The sequence below is a fragment of the Mobula hypostoma genome, chromosome 27 (genome assembly GCF_963921235.1).
Source record: "Mobula hypostoma chromosome 27, sMobHyp1.1, whole genome shotgun sequence".
Taxonomy (NCBI): domain Eukaryota; kingdom Metazoa; phylum Chordata; class Chondrichthyes; order Myliobatiformes; family Myliobatidae; genus Mobula; species Mobula hypostoma.
The window spans coordinates 38,414,297-38,430,228 of record NC_086123.1 but is presented as its reverse complement, the minus strand read 5'-3'; the positions used below and the strand labels follow the sequence as shown (position 1 = coordinate 38,430,228).

The following is a 15,932-nucleotide window of genomic DNA, read 5'->3' as shown; positions in this document are numbered from 1 at the left end:
TGATAATCTTGATTTATGAAAACTAATCCTAGACTGTTTAAAACTAAACAGTGGAAGTGACAAACCACTCAACCAGTGTTCGCAGAAACAAATAAATCCATCTTCTAGTGCAAATGTGAAGAGAGAATGCAGGAATCAGACTGGAGAAAACTATTGTCAAACCTTCTTACAGTCTTACCAAGGACAGTCTGATCTTTGGTGCCTAACTGGAAATGTTTTGTTGTTTTCATTCTCAATTTTCTTCCTACTTTCTTTCTAAACCAACAAATTTTACTTGAAAAGCTACTGTGCATTCAGGTGCTGTAAAGGACCCACCAAGGTCAATGGAACTATTTGAGGCCTCCGTTGACAGGGGTCGGCCATGGCTGTTGCACCCGAGTACGATACGGACAGCAAGCCCAGCAGGCCTCCCCTCTCCATGCAGCTGCTGAATCCAAAGGAACAACAGAGACCAACACAGTTTGGCACCAGCGACTTCCCAGGAGCTGCCAGTCAGCACTGAACCTAATGCAGGACTGCCTTAGAGATTCCAGCACCAGGTTTTTCCCTCGAGGTTTTCTCCCGAAGCCTTCCACGTGAGTGGGTATGACCGCAAGGCGGCAGAGGTTTGAGATCAGAGTTTTCCTTCTCCTAGGTGAGCTGCCAAGCAGGGCTGACAAACCCCATCGGCCCAGTGATGGCTCGTTTGCAACAACTGGAATAGGAGGGAAATCAGTCTGTGTTCCCATACTGTTGGATCCATTGTTTTAAAGGCAGGAAGGCAAGGTCAGTGTCCCAGCTAATGATTATTCCACAGGCACCACTGCAGCATAGCTCATTCCGTCTCTCCTTGCCTCCATTTTATCACTGACCACTCTCCACCCCTTCCCACATGCACCCAAGTTTCATCTCCAGCTTCTCCCAGTTCTGATGAATGCCATCTTCTGTCTTTCTCTCTCCATAAATGCTGCCTGGTTTGTGGGATATTTCAGCTACCTTCCATCTTATTGCAGATGTCCACTACTTTCAGATGTTGCTTTTAAGAGCTGGGAATTCAGTTAATCCATCAGCTTCAGTCAGGCAGAGGACCTCACTGTTTATCACATGGGGCTTGTTGGAGTTTGATGTATGTAAATTGGATCAAAGTTCAAAGTAAATTTATTATCAAAATATATATATATATATATATATATATATATATATTGTATGTTACCATGTACTACTTGAGTTGATTTTCTTTCAGGCATTTACAGGGAAACAGGACGCCTTGTTTCCGACGTTTGAAGAGTGGTGGCACTTCAGGATCAACGCATTGCTGTAAGTAAGATGCTTTGAGAAATACTGAGGTGTCAGAGCAGGGGTTCCCAACCTGGGCTCCACAGACCCCTCAGCTAATGGTAGGTGTCCATGACATAGAACCCCTGTGTTAGAGGGAATGAAGGATGAGGTTCCTTACCTTGGTGCCTCAAGTTAATAGAGGGGGACACTTGATACCATCATAGAGATCTGTAGTAGCTTTGTAACACAGACAGATTAAATATTACCTTTATTTGTTACATCGAAACATACAGTGAAATGTGTCGTTTACATAGTCCGAGGATGTCATGGGGGCGGCCCACAAGTGTAGCTATGCTTCTGGCACCAACATAGTATGCCCACAACTACTAACCTTTTTACTAACGCATACACATTTGGGAATGTGGGAGGAAACCAGAGCACCCGTAGGAAACCCATGCAGATAACGTGCAAACGCATTGGCAGGGATTGAATCCCGATTGCTGGCACTGAAAAGCGTTATGCTGATACAGCTACTAAACCACACCTTTACATTTTGGAAAGTTGAATTACAATGAATGGCAGCACCTTGTGAGTGTTGTAGAACGGAGGGACCTTGGAGTTCAGGCACCTGGTTCCCTGAATGTGAATCTTAGGTGGCCAAGTTGGTGAAGCCAGCTTTTGACTCACTGTCAGACCATTCAGTGTAAGTGTTGAGGCTATACAAGACACTGGTGAGGACACACTTGGAGCATTGTCTTTAGTTTTAGTCACACAACTATAGGAAAGATGTTATGAAGCTGAAAAGAAGGCAGGAAAGTACTACAAGGATGTTACCAGGACTTGAGGAATTGACTTACAAGGAGAGGTTGGACAGGTGAAGACTTCATTCCTTGGAGTGCAACAGGCTCTCAGCTGATCATCAAAGCGGGAGGGATTAGATGGGATGAATGCTCTGTGTTTTTCCAAGGGTTGGTGAAGCAAGAATGGGTGGGTTTAGGTGTAAGGTGGGAGGAGAAAAATTTAATAGGAACTTTAGAGGCAACTTATTTTTACACAAAGGGTGGTATGTACATGGAACGAGCTGCCAGAGAAAGTATTTGAGGCTTTTACAAGAGAGTTTGATAAGCACTTCAGGTAAGAAGGTTATTGATGTATAGGAGGGAGGGAAGGCCTGGGTAAGAGGCTTTAGAAGGTTATTGTTCTGTAGGAGGGAGGAAGGGACTGGGTAAAAGGCTTTAGAAGGTTATTGTGTAGGAGGGAAGGAGGGACTGGGTAAGAGGCTTTAGAAGGTCACTGTGCAGGAGGGAGGGACTGGGTAAGAGGCTTTAGAAGGTCATTGTGTAGGAGGGAGGGAGGGACTGGGAAAGAGGCTTTAGAAGGTCATTGTGTAGGAGGGAGGGAGGGACTGGGTAAGAGGCTTTAGAAGGTTATTGTGTAGGAGGGAGGGAGGGACCGGGTAAGAGGCTTTAGAAGGTTATTGGTGTGTAGGAGGGAGCCAGGTACTGAAGAGGTCAGCTTTAGAAGGTTATTGGTGTATAGGTGCGAGGGAAGGATGGGGTAAGGAGGCTGTTGTAGGTTGAGGGTATTTAGGAGGGAGGGAGAGACTGGGTAACCTGCCTGTCAGCCATTCCTCTATCCATGCCAATATCCTTCCTGTCATGCCATGGGAATTTATCTTGTTAAACAGCCTCTTGTGTGGCACATTATCAAATGCCTTCTGAAAATTCAAGTAAATGACATCCACTGCTCTCCTTTGTCCACCCTGCTTGTTACTTCCTTGAATATTTGTCAGGCAAGACTTCCCTTCACAGAAACCATGCTGACTTTGACTTATTTTATCATGAGCCTCCAAGTACTCCAAATCCTCATCCTTAATCATTGGCTCCAACACTTTCCCAACTACTGAGGTTAGACCAACTGACCTGTAATTTCTTTTCTTTTGCCTTCCCCCCTTCTTAGAGTGGAGTGACATTTGCAATTTTCCGGTCCTCTGGGACCATGCCAGCATCAAGTGATTCTTGAAAGATCATGACCAATGCATCCATTATCTCTTCAGCAACCTCCTTCAGACCTCAGGAAGTAGTCCATCTGGTCCAAGTGACTTATCCACCTTAAGACCTTTGAGTTTGCCTAGCACTTTAACCTTTGTAATATCAATGGCACTCACTGCTGCTCCCTGACACTCACGGACCTCTGGCACACTGCTAGTGTCTTCCACACTAAAGGTAAATGCAAAGTACCCATTAATTTCAGCTTTGGAAGGTTATTGATGTGTAGGAGGGAGGGAGTGGCTGAGTAAGGAGGCTTTAGAAGGTTATTGGGCTGTAGAGGAGATTGGGAAAGGAGGCTTTTGAAGATTATGGGCATAGGAAGGAGGGAGGTATTGGGTGAGGAAGCTTTCGAAGGTTACTGGTGTGTGGGAGGAAGGGAGGTATTGGGTGAGGAAGCTTTCAAAGGCTACTGGTGTGTGGGAGGGAGGGAGATATTGGGTGAGGAACCTTTCGAAGGTTTCTGGAGTGTGGGAGGGAGGAAGGCATCTTGCTTTACCTTTGGTTCAGTTTGCTGCTGATTTTTTGTTTGTATTGTCCTGCTGAAGATTGTGGACATGCTGTGCTGACGTTGGATAGTATGGCGACACTTGCCCCCAGCACATTCTTAGATTCGGCTGGTTGTTAACACAAGTCCGTTTCGCTGTTTGCTTAAATATACATTTAGCAAATATATAACTCTGAATTTGAATTATGTACATTTACAATAGAAAGAATGAAAATCCAAATCTAGTGTTGAAATTGCGGGGGCCCTGGCAGAAATATTTAAAATGTCGCTGTCTACGGGTGAAGTGCCGGAGGATTGGAGAGTGGCTCATGTTGTTCCGTTGTTTAAAAAAGGATCGAAAAGTAATCCGGGAAATTATAGGCCGGTGAATTTAACGTCAGTAGTAGCTAAGCTATTGGAGGGAGTACTAAGAGACAGAATCTACAAGCATTTGGATAGACAGGGGCTTATTAGGGAGAATCAACATGGCTTTGTGCGTGGTAGGTCATGTTTGACCAATCTGTTGGAGTTTTTCGAGGAGGTTACCAGGAAAGTGGATGAAGGGAAGGCAGTGGATATTGTCTACATGGACTACAGTAAGGCCTTTGACAAGGTCCCACATGGGAGGTTAGTTAGGAAAATTCAGTTGCTAAGTATACATGGAGAGGTGGTAAATTGGATTGGACATTGGCTCGATGGAAGAAGCCAGAGAGTGGTGGTAGAAAATTGCTTCTCTGAGTGGAGGCCTGTGACTAGTGGTGTGCCACAGCAATCAGTGCTGGGTCCATTGTTATTTGTCATCTATATCAATGATCTGGATGATAATGTGGTAAATTGGATCAGCAAGTTTGCTGATGATACAAAGATTGGAGGTGTAGTAGACAGTGAGGAAGGTTTTCAGATCCTGCAGAGGGACTTGGACCAGCTGGAAAAATGGGCTGAAAAATGGCAGATGGAGTTTAATACTGACAAGTGTGAGGTATTGCACATTGGAAGGACAAACCAACGTAGAACATACAGGGTTAATGGTAAGGCACTGAGGAGTGCAGTGGAACAGAGGGATCTGGGAATACAGATACAAAATTCCCTAAAAGCGTCGTCACAGGTAGATAGGGTCGTAAAGAGAGCTTTTGGTACATTGGCCTTTATTAATCGTAGTATTGAGTATAAGAGCTGGAATGTTATGATGAGGTTGTATAAGGCATTGGTGAGGCCGAATCTGGAGTATTGTGTTCAGTTTTGGTCACCAAATTACAGGAAGGATATAAATAATGTTGAAAGAGTGCAGAGAAGGTTTACAAGGATGTTGCCGGGACTTGAGAAACTCAGTTACAGAGAAAGGTTGAATAGGTCAGGACTTTATTCCCTGGAGCGTAGAAGAATGAGGGGAGATTTGATAGAGGTATATAAAATTATGATGGGTATAGATAGAGTGAATGCAAGCAGGCTTTTTCCACTGAGGCAAGGGGAGAAAAAAACCAGAGGACATGGGTTAAGGGTGAGGGGGGAAAAGTTTAAAGGGAACATTAGGGGGGGGCTTCTTCACACAGAGAGTGGTGGGAGTATGGAATGAGCTGCCAGACGAGGTGGTAAATGCGGGTTCTTTTTTAACATTTAAGAATAAATTGGACAGATACATGGATGGGAGGTGTATGGAGGGATATGGTCCGTGTGCAGGTCAGTGGGACTAGGCAGAAAATGGTTCAGCACAGCCAAGAAGGGCCAAAGGGCCTGTTTCTGTGCTGTAGTTTCTATGGTTCTATGGTTCAAATCCTATGGAATGTTTCTGCACACACTAGTGGGGGGTAATAAGAGTGTGTGTATAAACAGCAGAACTAAGAGAGAATAGGGGTGCTGGCCAGTCTTACCTGCAGTTCCACTCCATATCCCATGAAGACAGTGACATTAACGGTACACTGCAGAGAGCTGTAGGCAGACAGTGGAAGATAGTCACTGGAATCGATATATCCTTCAGAGCTTGAGAATGTTATGCTGCACGGGGCTGTAATTGGAAATTCCTTCATAAGCGTATCTCAAAATCCTTTCTGGTTAACAGTTTGTACAACCAAAGCATTTCTACATTCAATAACTTGAGGCTCGTGTCGCAGACAGTAGTGCTGCTGCCTCAGAGTTCCAGAGCAGGGGTTCCCAACCTTTTCTATTCCATGGACCCCTGCCATTAATCAAAATGTTTGTCGACCCCATTTGGGAATCCCTGCTCCAGAGTCACAATCCTTTCCTGCAGCACTGTCTGTGTGGAGTTTGCATGTTCTCCATGTGGCCACAGGGACTTCCTCCCACAAGATGGTCTGAGAAGGTGGCAGAGGAATTGGTGGCTGGCTAATGGCATATGAGAAAGAATTGGGCTAGAGGGCAATGCTACTGTTCAATGAGCTAGTGTACTCTCAATGGGCCAAATGGCCTCTTTCTGAATCATAAAAAAGGTAATGAGAATGTTTAGTATGTTAATTGGTAACTATAAACTGCCCTGAGTGGGTCGATGTTACAGAATTGTGGGAGAATTGATGGAATTGTAGAGAATGAAATTGGTTCAAGTAGGATTAGTACAAGAATGGGTGCGTGATGGACCCATTGTGTTAAATCTCTCTTAGACTCTCTGTGAAATCCAACCTCAGTCCAGTTCGAACAGGAACTACAGTAGAGTCTGCATCAAATCTGGTTCCTTTGCTCTAAATGATGAAGGCCATTGCCTAGAACATTAGCAAGAAAGAGCAGTTGTCTGTTAGGGCAGTATCGACAATAGTCCAAACAATAAGTAAAGACAGAGACAGTTTGAGATACTCAGCAGATCAGACAGCATCTGTGCAGGGACTAACAGAGAATAGGCAGAAAGAGTTCCTTTCCCTTGTTCCCCCTCCTTGTGGAAACAGAGAACAGTCAGAGAGATTGCGATCACAGACTTTTTCCTTCCATCGCCTTCCCCACCCTGTGCGTTTCATTGTAACTTAAAACATAAGTAGATTTTAACATTATTTCCAGTTGTGATGGAAGGTCCTTGATCTAAAAAGTTAATTTTATTTCTCATTCCAAGTGCTTTTTCAAATGTTATGTTTTTATTTCAGATTTCTAGTATCTGCAATTCTTTTTCTCTTTTCCACTATAATAACATTTGACATATTACTGCACAGGGAAATAAAATGCTCTTCCTTCCTTTAGGACCTGAATTTAGAAGCATACTTGCCTTGCTACTGAATGTGTTTGGATCTCTCCTCTAAATTGACCATAATTAAAATAAATAAATTGTCTCAAATGGTCAAACCCAACAATAATGTACAGCTATCCCGGATCATGGAAGAAGTGTCGATACAATGGGACCCAATAACTAGAGGGACTGCCTATGCATGGTGTCTGTGATCACACCTAATATTGTGTAAATTATTGGCCTCTCTGTTATAGAAAACGTATTCTCAAAATGGAATGACTGCAGAGAAAACTCACGTAGACTTGAGGGCATTAGTTAAAGCGAGAGGGTGGGCAGATGAGGACTTCACTCCTTGGAACATAGAAGACAGAGGGGTGGCCTTATAGAGCTGTGTAAGATTATGAGAGGTACAGATAGATTATTTTCTCCGTAGAAAGGGGAACTAAAAGCTAGAGGGAATGGGTTTAAGGGGAGAAGTGAAAGAGTTAAAAGGGACCTGAGGGGCAATTCTTCTTTCAGAGGGTAGTTTACAGCAGAGGTTCCCAAACCTGGGTCCAGGACCCCTTGGTAAATGTTAGAGGTCCTCGACATAAATAAGGTTGGGATAAGAGGCAATTGTGGACAAATGGAACTAGTGTGGTGGGAACCATGTTCAGCATGAAATAAGTGGGCTGAAGGGCTAGTTTTCATGCTGTATTTCTCGAGACTCCCTGAGTTTCCAGCAGAACCTACACTTGGTCTCGATGTGCATGTGGACAGGTCCGAGCAGATATACAGCAGTTAGCTGTGGCTTGGGTTTCCGCTCTCCCTCTGCCACCTCAGTCACTGTAGAGTGGAGGGTCTGTTCCGAGTTGTAGGTCGACTGTACTGCTTTCCATAGATGCTGTCTGGCCTGCTGAGTTCCTTCAGTATTTTGTGTGTGTTGCTTGGATTTCCAGCATCTGCAGATTTTCTCTCGTTTGTGTTTTTATTATGTAGAGATACAGCACAGTAACAGGTCCAACAAGGTCTGCACCACCCAATTATAAGCATTTCACCAATTAAACTTCTAACCAGTACATCTTTAGAATGAGGAAGGAAACGCACGCGGTCACAGGGAGAACTTGCAAACTCCTTGCGGAGATAGCGGACATGAACCCGGTCGCTAGCGCTGTAACATCACACTACCTTGGGAGTCTGCAGGACTCTGCATCTGAAATGTCCACCTTTTTCAGAACAAGTGCCTTGCCTTGACTGTGATTGATAGAAGCCTCATTCATTTTTCTTCCACTTCTCAGAATTCTGCTCTTACGTCCTCCTCCACCCAGACAGCACAGAGACATACGGTAGTTCTCTTGACCCTTAATTAGTTAGCGCATCAAAACTCATGGGGAGAATGTGGTTGGGAGAGATAATAGATAACCCATGATGGAATGGTGGAACATACACTGTGGGCCAAAAGCCTAATTCTGCTCCTAGAAACATAGAAACATACAAAACCTACAGCACAACACAGGCCCTTTGTCCCACAAAGCTGTGCTGAACATGTCCTTCCCTAAGAACTACGTAGGCTTACCCATAGCCCTCTATTTTTCTAAGCTCCATGTACCTATCCAGGAGTCCTTAAAAGACCCTATCATTTCCACCTCCACCACTATCGCCGGCAGCCCATTCCATGCACTCACCAATCTCTGCGTTAAAAAACTTACCCCAGACATTTCCTCTGTACCTACTTCCAAGCACCTTAAAACTATGCTCTCTCGTGTTACCCATTTCAAACCTTGGAAAAAGCCTCTGACTATCCACACGATCAATGCCTCTCATTATCTTGTACACCTCTATCAGGTCACCTCTTGTCCTCCATTGCTCCAAACTATTCTTATAAGGCATTCTCCCCAATCCAGGCAACATCCTTGTAAATCTCCTCTGCACCCTTTCTATGGTTTCCACATCCTTCCTGTAGAGAGGCAACCAGATTGAGCACAGTACTCCAAGTGGGGTCTGACCAGGGTCCGATATAGCTGCAACCTTACCTCTCGGCTCCTAAACTCAATACCACGATTGATGAAGCCCAATGAACCGTATGCCTTCTTAACCACAGACTCAACCTGCATAGCAGCTTTGAGTGTCCTATGGATTTGGACCCCAAGATCCCTCTGATCCTCCACACTGCCAAGAGTCTTGCCATTAATGCTATATTCTGCTATCATATCTGACCTACCAAAATGAACCACCTCACACTTACTGTATCTGGGTTGAATTCCATCTGCCACTTCTCAGCCCAGTTTTGCATCCTATCAATGTCCCACTGTAACCTCTGACAGCCCTCCACACTATCAACAACACCCCCAACCTTTGTGTCATCAGCAAATTTACTAACCCATCCCTCCACTTCCTCATCCAGGTCATTTATAAAAATCACAGACTAGGGGTCCCAGAACAGATCCCTGAGGCACAACACTGGTCACTGGCTACCATGCAGAATATGACCTGTCTACACCCACTCTTTGCCTTCTGTGGGCAAACCAGTTCTGAATCCACAAAGCAATGTCCCCTTGGATCCCATGCCTCCTTACTTTCTCAATAAGCCTTGCATGTGGTACCTTATCAAATGCCTTGCTAAAATCCATAACACTACACCTACGGCTCTACCTTCATCAATGTGTCTATTCGCATCCTCAAAAAATTCAATCAGGTTCATAACGCACAACCTGCCTTTGATAAAGCCATACTGACTATTCCTAATCTTATTATGCCTCCCAAATGTTCATAAATCCTGCCTCTCAGGATCTTCTCCATCAACTTACCAATCACTGAAGTAAGACTCACTGGTCTATAATTTCCTGGGCTATCCCTGCTCCCTTTCTCGAAGAAGGGAACAACATCCGCAATCCTCCGATCCTCTGGAACCTCTCCCTCCTTGATGATGCAATGATCATCGCTAGAGGCTCAGCAATCTCTTCTCTCACTTCCCACAGTAGCCTGAGGAAGCTACTGTTACTCCCTGTACCTCCCTGTTTCTCTTTATATAACTGAAAAAACTTATAGTATCCTGCTTTATCTTATGGGCTAGTTTGCCCTCATATTTCATCTTTTCCCTTCTTATAGCTTTTTAGTTGCCTTTTGTTGCATTTTAAAAGCTTCCCAATCATCCAACTTCCCATTCACTTTTGTTACTTTATATGCCCTTATATGCTTTTATGCAGTCCTTAATTCCCTAGTCTGACCTCGGTGGTTGGAAAGCTGTTGGGGTCAATTATTAAGGATGAGGTCTCAGGTTACTTGGGGGCACATGATAAGCATGGTTCCTTCAAGGGAAAATCTCACCTGAAAAATCTGTTGGAACTCTTTGAAGAAATAACAAGCAGGATAGACAAAGGAGAATCAGTTAATGTTGTGTACTTGGATTTTCAGTCGGCCTTTGACAAGATGCTGCTTGACAAACTAAGAGCCCATGGTATTACAGGAAAGATTCTAGCATGGATAAAGCAGTGACTAATTGGCAGGAGGCAAAGAGTGGGAATAACGGGAGCCTTTTCTGACTGGCTGCTGCTGACCAGTGGTGTTTCACAGGGGTTTGTGTTGGGACCATTCTTTTTACAATACATGTCGATGATTTGGATGATGGAGTTGCTGGCTTTGTTGTAAAGTTTGCAAACAATATGAAGATAAGTGAAGCGGGGGGTAGTTTCGAGGAAGTAGAGAGGCTACAGAAAGACTTAGACAGATTTGGAGACTTGGCCAAGAAATGGAAGATGGAATAGTGTCAGGAAGTGTACATGCACTTCGGTAGAAAAAATGAAAAGGTTGACAATTTTCTCAATGGAGAGAAAATACGAAAAACTGAGGTGCAAAGTGACTTGGGAGTTCTTGTGCAGGATTCCCTAAAGGCTGGTTGAGTCTGTGGTGAGGAAGGCAAATGCAATGTTTGCATTCTTTTGAAGAGGACTCAAATATAAAAGCAAGGATGTAATGTTGAAACTTTATAAAACATTGGTGAGGCCTCACTTGGAGTATTGTAAGCAGGTTTGGGCCCCTTATCTTAGAAAGGATGTGCTGAAACTGGAGAGGGTTCAAAGGAGGTTCATGAAAGTGATTCCAGGATTGAATGGCTTGTCATATGAAGAGCGTTTGATGGCTCTGCTCCTGTATTCACTAGAATTCAGAAGAATGAGGGAGTGACCTCATTGAAACCTATCGAATGGTGAAAGCCTTGATAGAGTGGATGTGGAAAGGATGTTTCCTATGGTGGGACAGTCTAAGACCAGAGGACACAGAATAGAGGGATGTCCTCTTTGAACTGAGATGAGGAGGAGTTTCTTTAGCCAGAGAGTCATAAATCTGTGGAATTCTTTGCCACAGGCAGCTGTGGAGGACAAGTCTTTATGTATATTTAAGGCAGAGGTTGATAGATTCTTGATAGGTCAGGGCATGAAGAGATATGGGGAGAAGGCAGGGGATTGGGGCTGAGAGGAAAATTGGATCAGCCATGATGAAATGGCAGAGCAGAGTCGATGGGCCAAATGGCCTAATTCTGCCCCTATATCTTATGGTCTTATGATGAGTCCACTGGGAATTACGATTGTGTTTTGCCTGCAATAGGCTCTATTGAAGGTCTTGTGCGCATGACCAAATCAAAGGTGCTATGTAAATGCTGGTGATACCTGTGGTCGGCAGGGAGGTTGTCACGGTGGTGGTGACGATCGTGCTGGTACTAGCTTCTGTGCTTCCCTCCATTGTTGACACCACTCCAGCCGCTTCGGAACTCTTCCCAGGAAGAGCCATGGCTGGAGTTGCTATCCGCTGGTCAGCGAGGGGAGTGGCCGTGTCCTCCAGTGGGACGTCCTTGCCGGGGCCAGGGTTTGCCTGGATCTGAGGCTGAGTGCTGTCTGGCCTGGTTGGAACCGTAGTGTGGGGCCTGAGATGGGCAGCCACCTGGCTCTCGCCTGTCTGTGAAGTTGGTGCCGCTGATGAGGTGCGACTGGCTCTCTCTGTGACGGTTGGCAGGTCCCCCTCACTTCTTGGCCTCCCATTCACTGCCTGAAGGGCCTCCGGGGAGGAACGAAGGGTGGGGTCAGGAGGGAGAACCTTCAGCGATGAAGGAGCTGGAACTCCCAGCTCGGCACCGAGCACTCCTGACGGCACGCCCCTGGTGCTCAGTTGCTTGCGGAAGACCTCCACCTGCCTCGGGGAAGGCAGCTGCCGCCTCTGCAGGAGGGGCTGCACTGTAAGTCCCCCAGGAATGGCAGAAGGCAGGAGCAGGGACCGGTGGTGCGGCTGGCTTTTCTTCTGCAGGCTGAGCTCAGGGGGAGTGTCGCTCACAGGGTCTGCGGGCTCCTGCTTTGCCTGATGCTCCTCAGCCTCCTGAGCTGGTCGATGGAGCTCCAGTGGGTGGGTCAAGGTGGTGGTGTCGAGGCCTTCCTGAAGACCAGCATCTGGGGAAAGGAAAACCAAAGAGAAACAGAGTCAAAGTGAAGCATACCACCCCGTAACGAACAGATGAGTTAGGCAAATTTAGGAGGTTTCATCAAACAAGATTTTCACTGTACCTCTGCCTCACTGTACAATAAAGCCGAACTGGTACATTTATCTGTTTCTCCTGTAATTTAACATTGAAGTAAACTCATACATTGCAGTCATGGCATTTATGTATAAAAACATTGGTATGCTTAGCCAGGGGTGGTGGATCTGTGGAATTTCATTGCTGTCTGTGCATGTGAAGGCCAAGTCTGAGTATATTTAAAGTGGTTGATATATTCTGGATTAGAAAGAGAGACAAAGTTTATGAGGGAAGTCAGGAGAATGGGATTGAAAGAGATAATACCTCAGCCATGATGGAATGGCAAAGCACACTCGATGGGCCGAATGGTCCCACTTTACTCCTGTATCATATGGACATCCATTAAACATAAATTAGCAGGGCAGCAGATTTGTGATCCTGGGTGACATATCAGGTGATCTGTCCTGGGCCCACCACACAGATGCAATAACAAGGAAAGTGCATGCATTACTTCACTTTCTTAGAAAGTTTGTTTTGTCACTGAAAAGGCCTTGGCGAGCAGGATGAAGAAAAACCCCTAAGGCATTCTACAAGTATGTGAAGAGCAAGTGGATAAAATGTGAGAGAATAGGACCAATCAAGTGTGACAGTGGAAAAGTGTGTCTGGAACTGGAGGAGCTAGCAGAGGTACTTAATGAACACTTTGCTACAGTATTCACTATGGAGAAGGATCTTGGTGATTGTAGGGATGACTTACAGTGGACTGAAAAGCTTGAGCATGTAGGTATTAAGAAAGAGGATGTGCTGGAGCTTTTGGAAAGCATCAAGTTGGATAAGTCACTGGGACCGGACGGAGTGTACCCCAGGCTACTGTGGGAAGTAAGGGAGGAGATTACTGAGTGTCTGACAATGATCTTTGCATCATCAATGAGGACGGGAGAGGTTCTGGAGGATTGGAGGGTTGCAGATGTTGTTCCATTATTCAAGAAAGGGAGTAGAGATAGCCCAGGAAGTTATAGACCAGTGAGTCTTACTTCAGTGGTTGGTAAGTTGATGGAGAAGATCCTGAGAGGCAGGATTTATGAACATTTGGGAGGCATAATATGACTAGGAATAGTCAGCATGGCTTTGTGAAATGCAGGTCATGCCTTACAAACCTGATTGAATTTTTTGAGGATGTGACTGAACACATTGATGAAGGAAGAGCAGTAGATGTAGTGTGTATGGATTTCAGCAAGGCATTTGATAACGTAGCCCATGCAAGGCTTATTGAGAAAGTAAGGATGCCAAGGGGACATTGCTTTGTGGATCCAGAACTGACTTGCCCACAGAAGGCAAAGGGTGGTTGTATACGGTCATATTCTGCATGGAGTTCGGTCACCAGTGGTGTGCCTCTGTTCTGGGACCCCTGCTCTTTGTGATTTTTATAAATGACCTGGATGAGGAAGTGGAGGGATGAGTTAGTAAATTTGCTGATGACACAAAGGTTGGGTGTGTTGTGGATAGTGTGGAGGGCTGTCAGAGGTTACAGCAGGACATTGATAGGATGCAAAACTGGGCTGAGAAGTGGCAGATGGAGTTCAAGCCAGATAAGTGTGAAGTGGTTCATTTTGGTAGCTCAAATATGATGGCAGAATAAGTATTAATGGTAAGACTCCTGGCAGTGTGGAGGATCAGAGGGATCTTGGGGTCTGAGTCCATAGGACACTCAAAGCTGCTGCGCTGGTTGACTCTGTGGTTAAGAAGGTATATGGTGCATTGGCCTTCATGAATCATGGGATTGAGCTTAGGAGCCGAGAGGTAATGTTGCAGCTATATAGGGCCCTGGTCAGACCCCACTTGGAGTACTGTGCTCAGTTACTATAGGAAGGATGTAGAAAACATAGAAATTGTGCAGAGGAGATTTACAAGGATGTTGCCTGGATTGGGGAGCATGCCTTATGAAAATAGGTTGAATGAACTCGGTCTTTTTTCCTTGGAGCGACGGAGGATGAGAGGTGACTTGATAGAGGTGTATAAGATGAGGAGAGGCATTGATCGTGTGGATAGTCAGAGGCTTTTTCCCAGGGCTGAAATGGATAGCACGAGAGGACACAGTTTTAAGGTTCTTTGGAAGTAGGTACAGGGGAAATGTCAGGGTAAGTTTTTTTTTTACGCAGAGAGTGGTGAGTGCATGGAATGGGCTGCCGGTGACGGTGGTGGAGGCGGATACGATAGGGTCTTTTAAGAGACTCCTGGACAGGTACATGGAGCTCAGAAAAATAGAGGGCTATGGGTAACCGTAGGTCATTTTTAAGGTAAGGACATGTTCGGCACAGCTTTATGGGCCGAAGGGCCTGTGTTGTGCTGTAGGTTTTCTGTGTTTCTATGAACGCTCTACCAAACTCCTGTGAATGTACTGTTGAAAAGTGTCCTGACTGGCTGCATTATGGCTTGTTATGGCAATTCAAATGCACAGGAGCATACGAAACTGCAGAAAATAGTGGACTTGGACCAAACTATCACCAGCACATCCCTCCCCACCACCGGTAGTGTCCCCCACCCAATACATCTCGGGCACATTCCTCCCACCACTGGTAGTGTCTCCCACGCAATACATCATGGGCACATCCCTCCCACTATTGGTAGTGTACCCTGCACAATACATCACGGGCACACCCCGCCCACCATCAGCAGTATCTGCTGGAGGCAGTGTCTCAAGAAGGCAACGTCCATCATCAAAGATCCTTACCACCCGGACCATGCCATCTTCTTGCAGTTACCATCAGGCAGGAGTTACAGAAGCTGGAAGTCTCTCCCTGCCAGGTTCAGGAACAGGTACCTCCCTTCAACCATTCATTTCCTGAACCGACCTGCCCTACCCTAATCACTACCTCACTATGGCCACTTTGATCATATTGTACGAAAGTGTGCCTTCGCTGGTACCTGGGCATACATGTGCTCGTGAATATGACAATAATTCGATGGACAATAACTTGACAATTACTCAACATAACTCGATATGTCAATAACATGACAATTACTCGATCGGACAATAACATGACTTTAACTTTAAATGCACAATGCGTCACAGGTGCCATGCTAGCATTGCATCTAGTGCAACGCTGTTACAACTTGGGGGGTTGGAGTTCAGAGCTGAGTTCCAACGCCGTCTGTAAGGATTTGTATATTTCTCCCCGTGACCATGTGCTCTGGTTTCCTCTCCCATTCCAATGATGTATCAGTTAGTAGGCTGATTGGCAATTGTGAATCGTCCTGTGATTAGGCTCAGATTAGGTGCGTTGCTGGGTGGAGCCACCTCATTCACAGGTATTCGTGTATGGTTGATTGACAATTAAACCTCAAATTGAACTTGCCAGTTCTGTAGCCACTCAAAGCCTTCATCTGATTTTATTCGTATGTAAAGACAACGTGTAAAGGCCAGACCATCACACCAGACTTTAAAATAATGAGAGGGGCTTTCATTGAAGCCTATTGAATATTGAAAGGCCTCAGCTG

The 15,932-nt window shown here is 45.3% G+C and overlaps 1 protein-coding gene across 1 annotated transcript in view; it reads right to left on the bottom strand.

The window, feature by feature from the left end:
• The window catches only part of LOC134338400 (seizure 6-like protein), a 445,108-nt gene that overhangs the window by 187,812 nt on the left and 241,364 nt on the right, over nucleotides 1-15,932 (bottom strand). The window contains exons 2-3 of the mRNA XM_063034201.1: nucleotides 11,599-12,369; nucleotides 5,661-5,794 (exon numbers count right to left, since the gene is read on the bottom strand). Coding sequence (XP_062890271.1) covers nucleotides 5,661-5,794; nucleotides 11,599-12,369 — 905 coding nt within the window. The remainder of the gene's footprint in view (nucleotides 1-5,660; nucleotides 5,795-11,598; nucleotides 12,370-15,932) is intronic.